General features: G+C 41.9%; 1 protein-coding gene across 5 annotated transcripts in view; it reads left to right on the top strand.

The window, feature by feature from the left end:
- The window catches only part of LOC124788196 (folliculin), a 175,173-nt gene extending 158,108 nt beyond the window's left edge, over positions 1-17,065 (top strand). For 4 of the 5 annotated variants that reach the window (XM_047255370.1, XM_047255369.1, XM_047255371.1 and 1 more), the window contains one exon: positions 16,424-17,065. In XM_047255370.1, coding sequence (XP_047111326.1) covers positions 16,424-16,553 — 130 coding nt within the window. In that variant the 3' untranslated portion in view covers positions 16,554-17,065. Of the gene's footprint in view, positions 1-4,584; positions 4,746-16,423 lie in introns of those variants that run through there. The other variant, XM_047255372.1, reaches the window with a different exon arrangement.
- Positions 17,066-17,467: the final 402 nt, after the last annotated feature.

Genomic DNA, 17,467 nt, shown 5'->3' with positions numbered 1-17,467 from the left:
GCTATCTGTTTTCACCAATGCAGTCAGCCACTTGTATAAGCTGAACATGGCCCCTGAGAAACCTGGCGGCAGATATCAGTCACGCCAACATGAGACAGAATTTGCAGCCGGCTGCATCCAGTGTGCTAAATACCCATTGTTAGGTTTTCGTCAGCCACTTGTATAAGCTGAACATGGCCCCTGAGAAACCTGGCGGCAGATATCAGTCACGCCAACATGAGACAGAATTTGCAGCCAGCTGCATCCAGTGTGCTAAATACCCATTGTTAGGTTTTCCTGCATGTCCCAGATGAGACTCCCTAGCAAGCATATGGAGTGGACACTGGTTTTCCTTTGAGGCCTGCCTGCTAGTTTGCTAATGTTGGAGTTCCTAGTGGCCAGCAAAACCACCATATGTGCTTGTTCAGACCTCTCTGGAAGAATAGCCCCCTGTCCCAACAGATCCTGTGTTGTCTCAGATGTACTTTCAGATGTGGCAAAAACTCAGTCCTGTTCTTGAAGTGTAATGAGTCAGCCACGTGGCCAGTGCCAACTTTTGCCTTTCACCCAGAGATTTACATCTGGCCACCATTCACCATTCACACTCATGGAAATGTCAACTGACTGCAGTGGAAAGAAACTGCTGAAACATCAGGCACTATAGGCATCAGACATACTACAGCTTTTGCTTCAGTTGTCTCAACACCACTGTGCACATGGCAGAAGACTGAAGCTTAACCTGCATTCATCAATGCAACAAAACATGTAACACTAAAGCAGCCAGTCACTAGATGTCATCTAAGTACTGCTGCTACAATGCATCTGTCTGTCACTACACACTGATATCACACAATACAACTGCTCTACATCTTCATCGTTACTCTGCGGTTCACAATAAGTGGCAGGCAGAGGGTTCATCAAACCACCTTAAGCTACTCTTCAACAGCATGTGGGAAAACCAAACACGAGTCTTTCAGTGTGAGCTGTCATTTCCCTTTATTACAGTGATCATTCCTCTGTATGTAGGTGAGTGCCAACAAAATATTTTCGCACTCTGAGGGGAAAGTAGCTGATTGAAATTTCGAGAGAAAACATACCTTTGTTTTAATGATTGCCATCCCAGTTTGCATCTGATATCCATGGCATTCCCTCTCCTAATTCACTCTAAAATATGTAAACATATAATAAAAGTTAATAGCCATGCTGACATGACGCAAACACCTGAATTTAACACTTTAACTGCCAATGCCATCAATTGATGGGACCTTAAAATTTCAGTAACTGCTGATCATGTCATTTCTCCCACTTTTAAAAATGAAATCATTTACACTGACAGGCTTAATCGGTATTCACTGTGTTGTAAGGGACATGTAGTTTCTAAAACAGCCATAAAAATGGCCAGCAATCAAATTGAGTTAAAACTAGGGAAATTTATATATCATTTGAGGAGTAACAGATAGCTATGTCATAATTTTACCTTTCAAAAATATTTTCCTGTTGCATTTAAGAAGAATGTACTTTTGTCAGCTATTCCTTCATGACCAGATCCAGGAAGAAGGCTTGTATCACTAGTAGCCAAATGACTCGAGATGCGATATTATAGGCAACTATTAACTGTTCAACTTTATGGTGAATGATTACCTTTCCTCCTTCCACCATTTATATTCCACCAGGACTTTCCATCATCATATATGTAATACAGGAAAAGTCCTAGATGGGTTTAATTATATACTGCCTAACAAAAAAAGTGAAGCACCTGGAACACATGGTTGAATGTCAGTGTAATTTTAGAGATGTCCATTGGCCGGTATGTAAGTAGAGTTGTAATTCTCTGCGATGGGTAGAATGGCCACTAGAGTGCATAAGTGTTGTTCATGTTTAGTGTTGTTACCAGGCTTGGTAGAGTATACAAGGGGCATGAACAGTGTCACAGGTTGAGTGATTACCACAAAGGGCACAGAGATGCCGTGTCTTCATGTAAAACACCATTATCAGCAACTGATGGAGTTTTTAAAGGGGTCTCATTATGGGTCTCCATTTAGCCAGTTGGTTGAATTGTGCAACATCCAGATTTGTGGGGCATTTGGATGTGACACTGGTTCAGTGTTGGACTATATTGAAATATGAGGGTGGGCATACTTTCCATCAATGTTCCTGTTGACCATGTCTCTCCACCTGTAACCCCTTCACATCTGCACCACAACATTTTGTGTCATCCTACACCATTGATCAATGACTAACAACAGTTGGAGTAGGGAATTACTGTCCAATGCACTGTGCCATTAATACCACAACACTAACTGCTGCATTTGAAGTGGTGTCATGACTGGGAAACACTGACTGCTGAAGTGTGGCATCAAATTGTGTTCAGCAATGAATATGGTTCTTCACTACCACTGATGACAGCTGTTGGCAGGTATCGTGGCAACCTGGGGACAGGTCCCATTTGGAGAAGCACAGCAGTATTAATCATGGGATCTTGGTGTGGGGAGCTGTTGGATGTGACTATAGGTTGTGGCTGGTATGATGGAGAGAACTTTGATGGCACAGTGGTATGTCACGGACATCCTACATCCTCATGTGTTACACCTCATGCAACAGTATCTTGTTGCCATTTTCCAACATGACAGTGCTTGTCCATACATGGCAAATGTCACTATGAAATGTCTGCATGATGTTGAAGTATTCCTGTGGCCAGCAAGATCCCCAGATCTGTCCCTGACAGAATATGTGTGAGATCGGTTCAGACGTCAGCTCCATCCCAGTGCTTGTATCCAGGATATCGAAGACCAGTTACAGCAGTTGTGGGAAGCTTGCCTCGGGAGGGGATACAAAGGCCTTATGGCACATTTCCTAACTGAATCAATGGATAACCCAGGCCAGAGAGGATGCAACACCATACTGATCAGTGGGCTCATACTACCAAGTTCTTTGTTAATTTTACTCAATTTTGTAATCACTAAAATAACATCACATACCTTCTCAATTTGTTTCCTTCCTCTGTTTTTTGTCAGGCAGTGTATGTTAATTATAATCCTCAGTCAGCATTAGGGGACAGGGGTCATAGAATGCTGATGATGAAAGCATTTACTAATCATCTGCTGGAATCTGTAATATTACAATTTTCAAACTATCCTCGGTATTGAAATGTACTTATCTGAGAACAGTTCAGTCTGCTTCTTTTGAATATCAGTAGTCACGTTCATTGCCTATAGCAAAGAGAGAGAGAGAGAGAGAGAGAGAGAGAGAGAGAGTGTGTGTGTGTGTGTGTGTGTGTGTGTGTGTGTAAGGGGTGGGGGGACAAGATGACGACACTGGTCAGTCAACACCTCTCTACAGCTTACAGTAAAGTCTGCAAAGACAGTGGTCCTGATTCAAGTATCACTCCAACATAGAGTTATAATCTGTTTGGAAGTTTCAACCTGAGTCCCTTAATTCTTGGAACATTGCGGTTGTTGTTAAATTCTAGTGCATTTGTTCAGTAACATCAACATCTTGACACCTGGAAAGGGTTATTGTGTGTTGTGCATGCACTTTATCTAGCATCTGGACTCCTTAAATTTGAACTGCTTGAAGTCAGAATATTATTGACCTGTAATGTTATGTTTCTGGACACTGCCAACCTCAGCTACCAACAAATACTGCGTGCTAATAGCTTATCTGTGATGGCAGTTATACTTGTGACAATATCATTACAAAAACAGTTTTAATTTCAATTTTGATTACTTGAAACATCTAAATCTTTGTTTGCTTAATGTGTCTATAGTACTTTCAAGAGCTACTTGATGTGAGACACAGGTAATGTGCCTCAAGTGCAAACAAAATATAGTTGAGAATTCCACTCATGCATCACTCCACCTCTGCAACAATCTGTATGTGGAGTGGTTCATGCTTTCTCTGCTACCCACAACGATCCTTAAAATCAATCAGTTTAAAACACTGCATATACTATGTCTGTGTGGAAACTGGGCAACAATCACCATTATTTCTGTGTGCAGTAGTAACCTATCCCTCTGTCCTCATACTATGATTTGTCTTCCATTTAGTATTTTTCATTCTGTGAAAATTAAGTATAATTGACTTTCTTTTTTAAAACTGGCTTGAATTTTCAGTATTATTTTAATGCTGAATATAATCTGGTATTCATTATCCATATTTGCTGCTGTGTCATGAGACAATGTTTTGTCTTTCAATAATTTGTATTGATCTCTGCACAGCTGATTTAAATCTCCCTCCAACCAGCATAAAATTGCATTAGTTGTGACAACTTAAAACATGAATTCAGACACTTGTCTTTTACCAGAAGTTCTCTTCCTGTTGAGCAGCTTAAGAACGACCAACAAAGCAACTCAAAGCTTCAGATTCTCGCTGGCTCCTTCTGTTTCTTCCAACTACACAGAAGCTCTCACATGATGATGGTTTATGACTGGCATGGAGACTTCATCTTCACTATAGCCTCAGAGCTGCAACTGAGCTGAATTGTGTCATAGTACACTATGTACTGAAATGTAGGAAAAGATAGATTGCTACTTACTGTAAAGATGACACATTAAAGTTGTACACAGACACAATTAAAAGACACTTACACAAAGCTTTTGGCCACAGCTTTCATCAGAAAAGGAGAAACACACACTATTCATACACAAAAGGAAGCACACGTCACGTACATATGACCTCCATCTCTGGCAGCTTGGGCATCCATGGTTCATCTCGACCTGTGTATGGGTAACCAGGTTGGCTCGACCTGTGTATGGGTAACCAGGTTGGGAAATTGTTGCTGATGCAAGGTATGTGTTACGAGTCCTGGCTCAGCACACTGTTTTGTCTCGTTAACTTGACATAATTGATCAGTACAGCATTAGCCATGTTGAATAATGGCTGCAGAAGTGAGTTTTTTATTTATTTTATTTTATTTTTTATTTTTTTTTTTATTTTATTTTTTTTAACCTAATAGGCACAAATGCTTGAGAGTTGTGTGCACCTAATAATTATATATATTTTAAATAATTATATATATATATCTAAAAACAAAGATTCTGTAACTTACCAAATGAAAGTGTTGGTATGTTGATAGAGACACTAACAAACACAAACACACACACAAATTTCAAGCTTTCGCAACCCACGGTTGCTTCATCAGGAAAGAGGGAAGGAGAGGGAAAGACGAAAGGATGTGGGTTTTAAGGGAGAGGGTAAGGAGTCATTCCAATCCCGGGAGTGGAAAGACTTACCTTGGGGGGGGGGGGGGGACAGGTATACACTCGCACACACATGTATTCTGCACTGTTGAAAAACTGAATACTAGCTTAAAACACTGAAAGTATTCACAATTACAGTAAAGTGAGGTTGTGGTTTGATATAACTCTTCATGCTAATCTATCCTGAGCAAGCCTCTTCATTTATACATACCTGCTGCAACCAACATCCCCTTGATCCTACTTGTTGTAGTCAAGCCCTGATGTTCCTCTACAATTTTGACATGCAGCATTTACCTCCATTGACAAATTGATGACTCGTTGATGCATCTGGATGTGCCGTATCAACTGATGCCTTGTTGTAGTTAAATTATACAATCAATTTCTTTTCTCTCCAGTTTGAGTCCGTATCATGTCATTAGTTATCTGGTCTTCTGGAGTTTCCACTCTCTTCTGGTCTGCACTGTTTATCATCCATGTTCCACTTCCATATAAGACCACGCTCCAGATGAATACCTTCAAAAAAGCTTCATCCTCTCTACATCAGCCATCATGAATTATTTTGCTGCCCACATGCTAAAACTCAACTAATTTTCTAATTTAATTCCCTTAGTATCACTTGATGTACACTGTCTAGTCAAAAGTATATGGACACCACTATGTAATGTGGAATTGACTACTAGATGTGACGAGAGGAGGACCTGCCAGTGTAAAAGGAGGCAGACAGTATCATGTCAACAGTAAAGAAGCAGTAGTAGCAGAAAGGGTCAGTCAGGAGAGCTCAGTGACCTCAGACATGGATGAGGCTTTGGATGTTACTCAACAAATCCATCAAGTACATTTGAACCCTTCTAGAGCTGCCAAAGTCGACTGTTGATGATGTGACTGTGAAGTGGAAATGTGAAGGTACAACTACAGCTAAACTGAGACCAGGCAAACCTCATATAGTGATGTACAGGGACTGTCGATCATTGATAAGGGTGGCTATAAAAAATTGCATGAAATCAGAAGAAGGAATCACTCGTGAGCTCCAAAGTCCTACCAGTAGTCCAGCCAGCACAATGACATGTGGGGAGTTAAAAAGAATGGGGTATAATGGTCGAGCACCTCCTTGCAAGCCACTCATTTCTATAGGTGTTGTAAGTGACACTTGAGGTGTTGTAAACAGCAATGCCATTGGACAGTGGGTGGCTGGAAATGAGTGAGTTGGCTATTGCACGTAAGAAAAAGCTAAATGCAGTAGAATATGAACACATTTTACAGCACTGGGTACTGCATACAGTAGAGGAACAGTTCAGAAACAATGATTGATTGTATCAGCATGACAATGCATCTGTGAGGCTATAGATTTTGGACAATAACATAACTGAAAGGGATAGGCCTGCCCAGAGTCCAGATCTGAAGCCAGTGGTACACCTTTGAGGTGCATTAGATTGTGGCTTCCATCATCACTAATTTCTTGGTTTAGGGTCTTGAAGAATAGGCTGTCATTCCTCCACAAACATTCAGATATCTCATTAGTAGTGTCCCCAGCAGGTTCAAGCTGTCCCATGTTAATGTCCACTATTAGGTGTCTGTAAATTTTTGATCTGATAGTGTAATTCAACTATGTTCCATTACTTTTGTTAATATTCATCCTAAAACCTCTTTTCAATACTCTACTTATTTTGTTCAACAATTCTTCCATGTCCTTTAGTGTCTGTGACAGAATTACAATATTGTCAGCAAACTTAGAAGGTTTTATTTCTTCTTCTTCTAGGACTTTATTATATTTTAATAATTCCTCCTTGGTTTCATTTATTATGATTTGTTAACAAATTGAGTAGCATCAGGAATAATTTGCAACCCTGTCTCACTCTCTTCTCAACTATTGTTTTCCTGTCATATCGTTAAATTTTGCATAACTGTGGTCTAATTCTGTACAAACTGTATACAATCTTTCACTCCATGTATTTTGTACTGCTACCTTTAGAATTTGAAAGCGTGTATTCCAAGCAAAATTGTCAGAAGCTTTCTGTAAATCTACAGTTCATAATTGTGTGGTTGCTTTTTTTCAGCCTATCTTCTAAGATAAGTTGGATTAATATTGCCTTGCACGTTCCTGTTGCAGTATATATGTGGTTTGGTAATATTTCACATCTATCAGCACCTGGCTTCGTTGGAACTGGAATTATTAAATTCTTCATAAAGTCTGAGGGCATTTCCCCTTTCTCATATGTATTGCATAGCAGGTGGAATAGTTTTGGAATGGCTGCCATGTTTTGAATTTGGTGTTTCATAGCTCTGTCAAATTCTTGTCACAGTATGATGACTCCTTTCATTTCCTCTTCCCTTTCTATAGTATTGCCTTCAAGCTCATTTCCCTTATATAGCTGTTGTATATATTCCTTCCACATTTTGCGTTCTTTGCTTACTACAGGTTTCCCATCTGAGCTCTTGATATCCTTACAGCTGCTTTTGCCCACAAGACATCTGCTTTTCCCTAGTTGTGCACATTTCTATAGCCTTGCATTTCTTCCCTACCCATTCCTGCAGTGCCAGTTTACACTTTCTGTCACTCTCATTTTTTAGATTTTTGTATTCCCTTTCACCTGATTCATCTTTATATTTTCTTATTTCATCAGTTAAATTGAAAATTTCCTGTGTTATCCAGTAATTCTGCTAGATGTGTCAAAAACCTTAGGCTCTTTCACTTTATCCAGGCTGCATCTCCTTAATTTCCTACTTTTCTCCTTAATTTCCTACTTTTTTACAATTTCTTCAGTTTTAATCTGTAGTTCAAAATAAATAAATTACAGTCCCCCCATTTGATACTGGCAAGGTTTTCCAGTTTAAAATCTGTTTTGGAATGTCTGCTGCAGCATTATACAATCTGTCTTAAAATTTCTGTTTCTCCCAAGTCTCATCCACATTTTTAATCTTCTTTCATAGTTCTTAAACTAAGTGTTAACAATGATTAAGTTGTATTCTGTGTAAAATTCTACCAGGTGGCTTCCCTTACTTTCCTTTCTCCCAGACCCTGCTGCCTCATAATTTTGCCTTCTATATAATTCCACTCTCCCTTGACAAACTAATTTACATTTTCCATAACTATTTAAATAATTTTTTCCATCTCATCATCAGTCCTTTCAATCTCTTCATCATCTGCAGAGCTAGTAAGCATATAAACTTGTACTATTGTGGTTTGTGTTGTCTTCATATCTAGCTTGGTCCTATACTGTGTTGTTCATAGCACTTCACTCACATTCTTATTTTCTTTATTCAACATTAGACCTACTCTTGCATTACCTTATTTAATTTTGTGTTGATTATCTTTTACTCACACGTACTAACATTCCATGCTACAAACGATACAAAAATAGTTTTATTTTTTGTGATATCATCATCCTGAATAGGCCCTTCCCAGAAATCCAAATGGGGCACTATTTTACGTCCAGAAACTTTTACCCTAGAGGATGCCATCATGATTAACTATACATTAGAGCTGCATGTCCTCAGGAAGTGTAACGGCTGTAGTGTCCCTGTGCTTTCAGTCATTCTTAGTACCAACATAACAAGGCCATGTTTGTGGGAAAGGTTTGTGACATGTGCTTTGATTTTGCTCACATGTTATATATTGCTAATTATTTTGTATGCTACGCAATGAAGTTCCCCATTTCCCTATCCTCTCCGCAAGAAAATAAATATTTGTTAATATTTTATTTGCACCTACTGGTTTATGTAGCCTGTTTGCTTTTTACATGATAAGGAATTATATTTGTATTCATTAGTCACACCCAGATAGCTGAATGCATTAAATCACCTGCTTCTGGGATACCAGGATGCACATCGGCCACCCAATCAAATCCACCTGGTGATTAATAACAGGGGCCGGAGTGCCAACCAGCCTGGATGTGGTTTTTAAACAGGTTCTCTCATCCACGTAGGTAAACACTGGGCTTATCGTGTGTACCATTTCAGGTAAATGTCATATTTGACCTTCTATTAAACTAGATATAATTTGGGGGTACATAGATTCCTCCCCAGTGGGAAGCTGGCAGTAGCTATGAGTGGAAATCCCATTATAATAGACTACATATGGGAATGGATGGTTCTCCACAAAATAGCAAAGTTCCAATGCCAATCCCAAACCACTTTGGCTGTTAGGCACGTGGTAGAAAGGAATTTTTATGTATCAACAGTGGTAAGAAAATTTGTGAGCTACCACTTCCTGCCTCTTTCGTAAGTCTGTGCATTGACACTAATGAGAACATATGAATACACACTGACTTCCTAAGATTACCATTTATATTATGACTATTGTCTTTTCCTTGTACGATAGTTTACTTGGGCATTGTTCTCATTTAATTAAGGTTATTGTATCTGTTTTTATTTATTTCTTTTGCACAACCAATTGCAGAAGCTTAAATTTGTATGTCATATAGTTTTTATATTGTGCACATGCACATTTTAAAAGTTCAGTTTACTGGTAGAAGTACTTTAATATATGTGTGTGTGTGTGTGTGTGGTCGTTTTGTTCCCTTCATACAGTTGCTATAGCCCTGTTGCACTAAGTTTCCACTTGCCTCATTAAACAGTTTAGCATAGGTGTATGGACAAGTTTTTTGTTGACATGTTCACATTGCAGTTTTAGTGCATGTTTGGACTTGAATTTGTATGCTCACCGTTGTTTACCTGTTTGTATATTAACTCACAAAAATCTACATTTCCTATCTGGTAGGCGTTGCATATATGTGTTATAACGTCAAGTTTAACACATATATTTCAGAACGACACAACACATATAAGTCACAGAGTAAGTTGACAAGCAAGACATGTGTACATGTTAGCATTCGAATGTGCACTGAGTCCCAGTCTAGCGGCCGCTGCTCGGCTGGCTGCTTAGGTGGCGCAGCTGCTGCATGGCTGGCAGACAGCGCCGCACATAGAGGACGCGCGTAATTGCGCGGCGGCGCTTTGAATGATCGGTGAGTCACAACACTTTTCCCTCCTTTGAAATTGTTGCACTGATCCTGATGGAGGTGTCCTGGAGATGGCTAACGTCCATAGGCGTTGTGTGACTCGCTGTAAAGTCTCGAGGAGGAGGCTTCCCGTACGGACGGAAGTGTCCCCGATGATAACGGGTCGAGATGACAGAAGACGTAGGGGTCGAATCTGCTGGGGCCCCATGCACCAATCTGCCCATTGCAGCAAGTCCAGCTGATATGACAGGAGACATGGGCGATGTGTCGGCGTCCATTGGAGGAGGAGGCGAGTAGATTTGCTCTGACAGAGGATGGTCATCCGGTTCCTGCATGGGCACGTCTCCTGGTGGCGTCCGTTCTTGTGCTGGCATCGCAATGATGATGAGAGGGCTGCGTTGTGAGTATTGAGAGATGCCAAGATCCCGAGCGTCAGGTAGAGCCAAAGGTGGTGTAGCAGCATTCGGAACAGGCATTGCTGGCACACGAGGCCGAAGCTGGTCCGAATGACGCACTGCAACACCCGTGTCCGTCTGGATTTCATACAGGCATCTGCCACGGTGTCTTAAGATGCAGCCCGGGCTCCATTTTGGCCGCCTGCCATATCCCCGTACCCAGACGAGGCAGTCGGTGGTGAACCGGCCAAGTGAAGGCACCCGCGGCCGTGAGGTGGAAGGCCGCAGAAGATGAAGTAGCGTGCGGGGCTGTCAGCCATGTAAGAGCTCAGCCGGGCTGTGGTCGCCCATGGGGGTGAAATGGTAAGACGCCAGAAACTGGAGAAGCACATCAGCAGCAGCAGAAGAAGTCAGAAGTTTCCGCATCTGAGCCTTAAATGTCAGGACCAGTTGTTCAGCCTCACCGTCAGATTGTGGATGGAACGGCAGGGCCGTGACATGTAATGAAAGGAAAGGTAGAGTAGGCATCAATTACGAGGAGCCAATAAGTACCTAAAAAGGGTCCCGCAAAGTCAGCATGAATGCGCTCCCAGGGCTTCTCAGGCGAAGGCCACAGTGACAAAGATGACTTCGGGGCAGCGGCCTGTGACAAACAAGGGCCGCAGGCAGCGACCATGTGTGCTATTTCAGAGTTGATGCCAGACCAGTACACATGACGGCACGCCAGAGATTTTGTGCGAGACACACCCCAGTGCCCTTGGTGAAGGAGGCGCAAGACCGAAGCACGCAAAGACACAGGTACCACAACACGCGGCGAAGCATTGTCAGTGGAGAGGAGGATAACACCATCCCTAGCCGTGAGGCGGTAGCGCAAAGCGTAGTAGTTCCGCAACAGATCAGAAGTCTTAGCAGACAGGCGATCTGGCCAACCCTTCTGAATACAGCGTAAAACCCAGGAGAGGGTAGGGTCAGAACCCGTAGCAGCCGCCAGCCTGTCCCCAGTGATGGGGAACCCGTCTACAACCCGCTGCTCGGCAACATCCAGGTGGTAACACAAAAGTTCGTCCCTATCGAATGCCTGATCAGGACCCATGGGAAGGCGAGACAGAGCATCAGCATTCGCATGTTGAGCCGTTGGTCGGAAATGAATCTCATAATTGAAACGAGACAAGTAAAGAGCCCAACGCTGGAGGCGGTGTGCAGCCTTGTCGGGAAGTGACATTGATGGATGAAACAAGGAAACAAGTGGTTTGTGATCCGTAACAAGATGAAATTTTGAGCCATAGAGAAAAACACCAAACTTATGAAGAGCATAAATAATGGCCAAAGCTTCTTTCTCAATTTGAGAATACTTTTGTTGGGCATCCGTGAGCGTTTTGGAGGCATAAGCAATGGGTTGTTCCGAACCGTCAGTAAAACGGTGCGCAAGGACTGCACCGACCCCGTATTGGGAGGCGTCTGTGGCAAGAACAAGATGTTGGCCAGGTCGATAAGTAGCGAGGCATGGGGCCTGTTTCAGCATAGTCTTCAATTTGTGGAAATCCGCTTCGCATGACGCGGACCAGTGAAAAAGCACGTTTTTATGCAACAGGTGATGCAACAGCTGAGCCACCAAAGCCGCAGACGGTAAAAACTTGTGATAGTATGCTATTTTCCCCAAGAAGGCCTGCAGTTCCTTAACAGATGTAGGGCGAGGAAGGGCATCGATCGCAGCGACAGTTTGCTGAAGCGGACGAATACCATCCCGAGAGAGTTGAAACCCCAAGTACATGATAGATGCCTGAAAAAATTGTGATTTCTGAAGATTGCACTTAAGACCGGCAGTCTGTAAGACATGAAATAGTGTGCGGAGATTTTGAAGATGTTCTTCTGTGGTGGAGCCAGTGACAACAATGTCATCCATGTAATTGATACACCCAGGGACAGGGAGCAATAATTGTTCCAAGAATCGCTGAAAGAGAGCAGGGGCGCTAGCAACCCCGAATGGCAAGCGTTGGTATTGATAGAGGCCGAAAGGCGTGTTAAGGACCAGAAACTGCCAGGAAGCAGCATCGAGAGGAAGTTGATGATAAGCTTCTGATAGGTCAATTTTAGAACAATACTGGCCTCCAGCAAGTTTAGTGAACAGTTCTTCAGGACGGGGCATAGGGTAAGTGTCGATGAGGCATTGAGCAATTACAGTGGCTTTGAAATCGCCACAGAGACGAATATCACCATTTGGCTTAGCAACGACAATGACAGGAGAGGACCTCTCACTGGAAGTGACAGGAAGCAAGACCCCTGAAGTAGTGAGACGATCCAACTCCCGTTTTACCCGATCACGAAGGGCCACAGGAATGGGCCGAGCCCAAAAAAACTTAGGTCGAGCAGTGGGTTTGAGCATGATATGAGCTTCAAAGTCGTTTGCACGGCCTAACCCAGGAGAAAAAAGGGACAAAAATGTCATCGACAAGGAATCCAGTTGAGCATAAGGAATAGCATCAGAGACAATATTGACAGAGTCATCTATGGAGAACCCAAAAACGTGAAAGGCATCGAAACCAAAAAGATTTTCTGCATTGCTCTGGTCGACCACAAATATGGGAACAGTGCGAACGACGGATTTGTAAGATACCTCAGCGTTAAACTGTCCCAAGAGAGAAATCTTCTGTTTATTGTACGTCCGTAATTGCCGAGTGACAGGTGACAGGAGTGGAGAACCCAACTGAAGATACATCTGAGAATTAATTATAGTGACAGCAGAACCACTTGCATGCGAACATCTCGACCAGGGATTTGGAAAGTGAGGAATAACTTCCCTGAAAGGGAAGAAGTGCAGTTGGCAGACAACACAGAATCAGAATCAGCATCATGTTCATGAACATCATGTATGTGGTCAGATTTGCAAACGGAAGACACATGACCTTTCTTTTTGCAATTGTGACACACAGCCCGACGTTGGGAACAATCCTCGCGTGAATGTTTCGTAAAACACCGCGGACATGAAGGAAGTTGCCGGGGGTTTTGGTGCAGTTTCTTAGCGGGTTGTTTACGTCTAGGCCGAGGCTGCGCGTGGGAGCGCACTGCGGCCACGTCGGCCGGCGGGGACGCACCGCACGCGTCGTCAACAGCGCACAGAGCTTGTATTTCTCCGACATCACCCCACGCCTCTATTTGCGCCCCAGCGGCACGAGAAATTTCAAAAGACTGCGCAGTGGAGAGAACTTCATCTAGAGTCGGATTCGCCAACTGAAGGGCACATTGCCGAACTTCTTTGTCGGGTGCCGACCGGATAATAGCATCCCATACCATGGAATCGGCATAGGAGTCTTTGTGAACATCAGTAACAAATTGACACTTTTGACTGAGGCTATGAAGTTCAGCAGCCCAAGCGCGATAGGATTGATGTGGCTGTTTTTGACAACGATAAAAGGCAACACGAGAGGCTACCACATGCGTTTGCTTTTGAAAATAGACAGACAGAAGTGAGCACATTTCAGCAAAGGACAAAGACGCAGGATCCTTCAAAGGAGCCAATAGTGACAACAACCGATACATTTGAGGTGAAATCCAGGAAAGGAACAGAGACTTACATGGTTGTTCGTCCGTGACATGAAATGCCAAGAAGTGCTGTCGAAGACGTTTTTCATAATCAGACCAGTCTTCCGCCGTCTCGTCGTAAGGAGGAAAAGGAGGTATAGCCAATGATGAGAAACGCCCCGCATTTGACGCCGCGACGAAATCGCGAATCGCCGCTGTTAGAGAAGTGTTTGCTGTTCAAGGAGATTTTGCAATAGTTGCTCGACAGTAGCCATGGAACCCTGTGGGTCAACGGTGAAAAGGAAAAATCCACTCGCCAATTGTTATAACGTCAAGTTTAACACATATATTTCAGAACGACACAACACGTATAAGTCATAGAGTAAGTTGACAAGCAAGACATGTGTACACGTTAGCATTCGAATGAGCACTGAGTCCCAGTCTAGCGGCCGCTGCTCAGCTGGCCGCTTAGGTGGAGCAGCTGCTGCATGGCTGGCAGACAGCGCCGCACATAGAGGACGCGCGTAATTGCACACCGGCGCTTTGAATGATCGGCGAGTCACAACAATATGAACTAACTCTCATTATCTTGTGATTCAGATTAAACAGTATATTTCTGCTAGACATTCATTACATCAGTACTTTACAGTTGTTAAGGATTATGTATTGTCAGATGCATGTATGTCATGCATAACCTGCAAGTTGAGTATTTCGTTTGAATGTTTGATCCAGAAAGTCTTGGCGTGTGTTCTAATTCTCAAAAATTTAACTGGAATATTTTTATGGGGGATATATAATAAATAATTTGCACATCTGATAATTAATTTGGTATATAACACACTTGGTGGATTGGTTATAATAGTAGTAAGCTGTCAGGAATCAAATATAAGTTCTCCCGTACCACAGTAGAGACAAGCTGCAGTAAATCCCATTACAGAAAACTATATGAAATACACTTGAAAGAATGTTCTACAATGTGTTTCAAAATGAATTAGGCGTTTTCAGGCTTCGTTGAATTTATTGTTTTCAGCTTATAAATAATACATCAAATGGAAGAACAACTCAAACACCTTAGTTTTTATGCCTGTGCACATGCACTCTTTCCTTTGTCTTCCATCAGAATGTGCAAAAGCAAATATGGTGACTATTAAACAGAAAGTTTTTTGTATTTTACAATTTGCAAGGACTGAATCTGTTGTTACAATGCCATTTGCATTCCACTGCAAACCTCCAAGTAATAACACTATCCGAAGATGGTATCATCAGTTTGAAGACACTGGCTGTGTTTGCAAAGGGAAGAGTACAGGATGACCAAGAGTGACTGAGGAACATGCTGAATGTATGAAAGTCTGTCACATGTGCTGGAAGGCTAGTCGTATATTAGCAATTCCAGTGACATCTGTCTGAAGACTTTTAAGGAGACACATCTATGTCCTTACCGTTTGCAGGTGTTACAAGCTCTAAAGCCTACAGACTATGATTTACATGCCAACTTTGCAAATGAGATACTGTTGCATGGTGAAGATGATTTTCTGGATAATGTCATCTTCGTTGATGAATTGACATTTAACCGAAGTGGAAATGTTAACACACGTAATGCACACATCTGGATGTCAGCAAATCCCCACTAGATGGTATAGTTGCAAGAAGACTCCTCTAAATTGAATGTTTTTTGTGCCATATCCTGACAAAAGTTTATGGGCCTGCCTTTTTAAGTGAAACAACTGTAGCTGGTGTTCTCATCTGGATGTACTAGAAATGTGTCTCTTTCCTTAATTGGAAGAAGCTGAACTCAAGAATTTAATTGACCATAAGATGTTGCACCACCTCAGTGGCATAACACAGTACATGATTGGATAAACAATGTTGTTACTGGTTGCAAGGGGCCACATGACAGAGCTCGTTTCACATATATATGCTCACCGAATCTGACGCCATGCCATTTTTATAGTTCATAAGGGGTCCCGTGTATGTGCACTACCAGCTGATCTAACAAACATAAGAAACAGGATTGAAGCAGTTGTTTCAATAGTTGCTCCAGACACACTGATCAAGCTTTAGGAAAAACTCACCTATTGACTCGGTTTGTGTTGTGTGACGAATGGTGCTAACATGTAAGAAAAACTGAGTTGCTCTTTGATTTGATGGATTAGTCATAATTGTAAGTTGAATGTAATAAATGTAAAAAGCCTTAAAACTCTCATGTGCATTTTAAAACACCATAGTTTTACTCTTAGGTAACTGGTATGATCACTGATTTTTATTGAGAGAGACAGCTCTGTTGTCTCAATTAAGTGCCTGTTCTAGTGAGAAATAATTTCACTGCACATTTCTCTTTGCAACTAATCCTACAAGACTTTCTTTTCTTACACAGCATAGCGAAGATAACTAGCCAGGTGCACCACCTAGCAGCCCACACACAGGATGTCACCAATCTGATGCAAGCACTGGGAGCGCAAGACCATGACAGAAGTTTGTTAAACTTCTGGGCTACAGCTGTTTAGTTGCTTTTGAAACTATACTGAACAAAGTATAAAGAAGTGTAGTTAGATCATTGTGATCTAATGTAAATAATTCAGAAGATTATGTTTACTTTGTAAAAATGTTTGTTATCATCATCACCATTAATATCATCAATTTTTGCTAATATTACATTACGTTACGTGTGAAATGTATAATTGCCATCACAAATGACTTAAGAAGATGAAGTAGTTTTCTGTTAATATCTTATGAAGCCCAATAACGGTGAATAATATGCACCTGTAATAGTTTTACCATTTTTCAGATAGGCGATGAGGATTATCCCTTGCAAAAATTGTTGTTTGGTCTCAGGAGTACAGTAATGTATCCATGTTTCTTAAACAGTAACGAAATGACACTTAAAGCCCTGTGGACTCTTCCTGAACAGCTGCAAACCATTCTTGCAACACTGCACACGATTCCGTTTTTGGTCAAGCGTGACCAATCGCGGAACCCATCTTGCGGATAGCTTTTTCATGTCCAAATGTTTATGCAAAATATTAAGTACCCGTTCATTCGAGATGCCCACAGCACTCGCAATCTCACGCAGTTTAACTCTTCTGTCATCCATCACCATATCGTGGATTTTATCAATGATTTCTGGAGTCATAACCTCCACAGGACGTAAGACGTTCAGCATCACTTGTGCCCATATGGCTACTCCAAAAATTTTGAAACCACTTATAAACTGTTCTAATCGAAGGTGTAGAGTTACCGTAATGTTTATATCAAGCTTCTCTTTAGTCTCCTGAGGTGGTTTGCCTTTCATAAAGTAATTTTTAATCACCACACAAAATTCTTTTTCGTCCATTTTTTGAGAACCACTCGACTTCCTTGATTCACACGATTTCAAAACACAAAGAAATAGACCAATATGGCTGAAACTTGGTGTGCATTC

The sequence above is a fragment of the Schistocerca piceifrons genome, chromosome 3 (genome assembly GCF_021461385.2).
Source record: "Schistocerca piceifrons isolate TAMUIC-IGC-003096 chromosome 3, iqSchPice1.1, whole genome shotgun sequence".
In the NCBI taxonomy this organism is placed as follows: domain Eukaryota; kingdom Metazoa; phylum Arthropoda; class Insecta; order Orthoptera; family Acrididae; genus Schistocerca; species Schistocerca piceifrons.
Note: the sequence above shows the minus strand (reverse complement) of the source record. Positions and strands in the feature narration are given on the sequence as shown.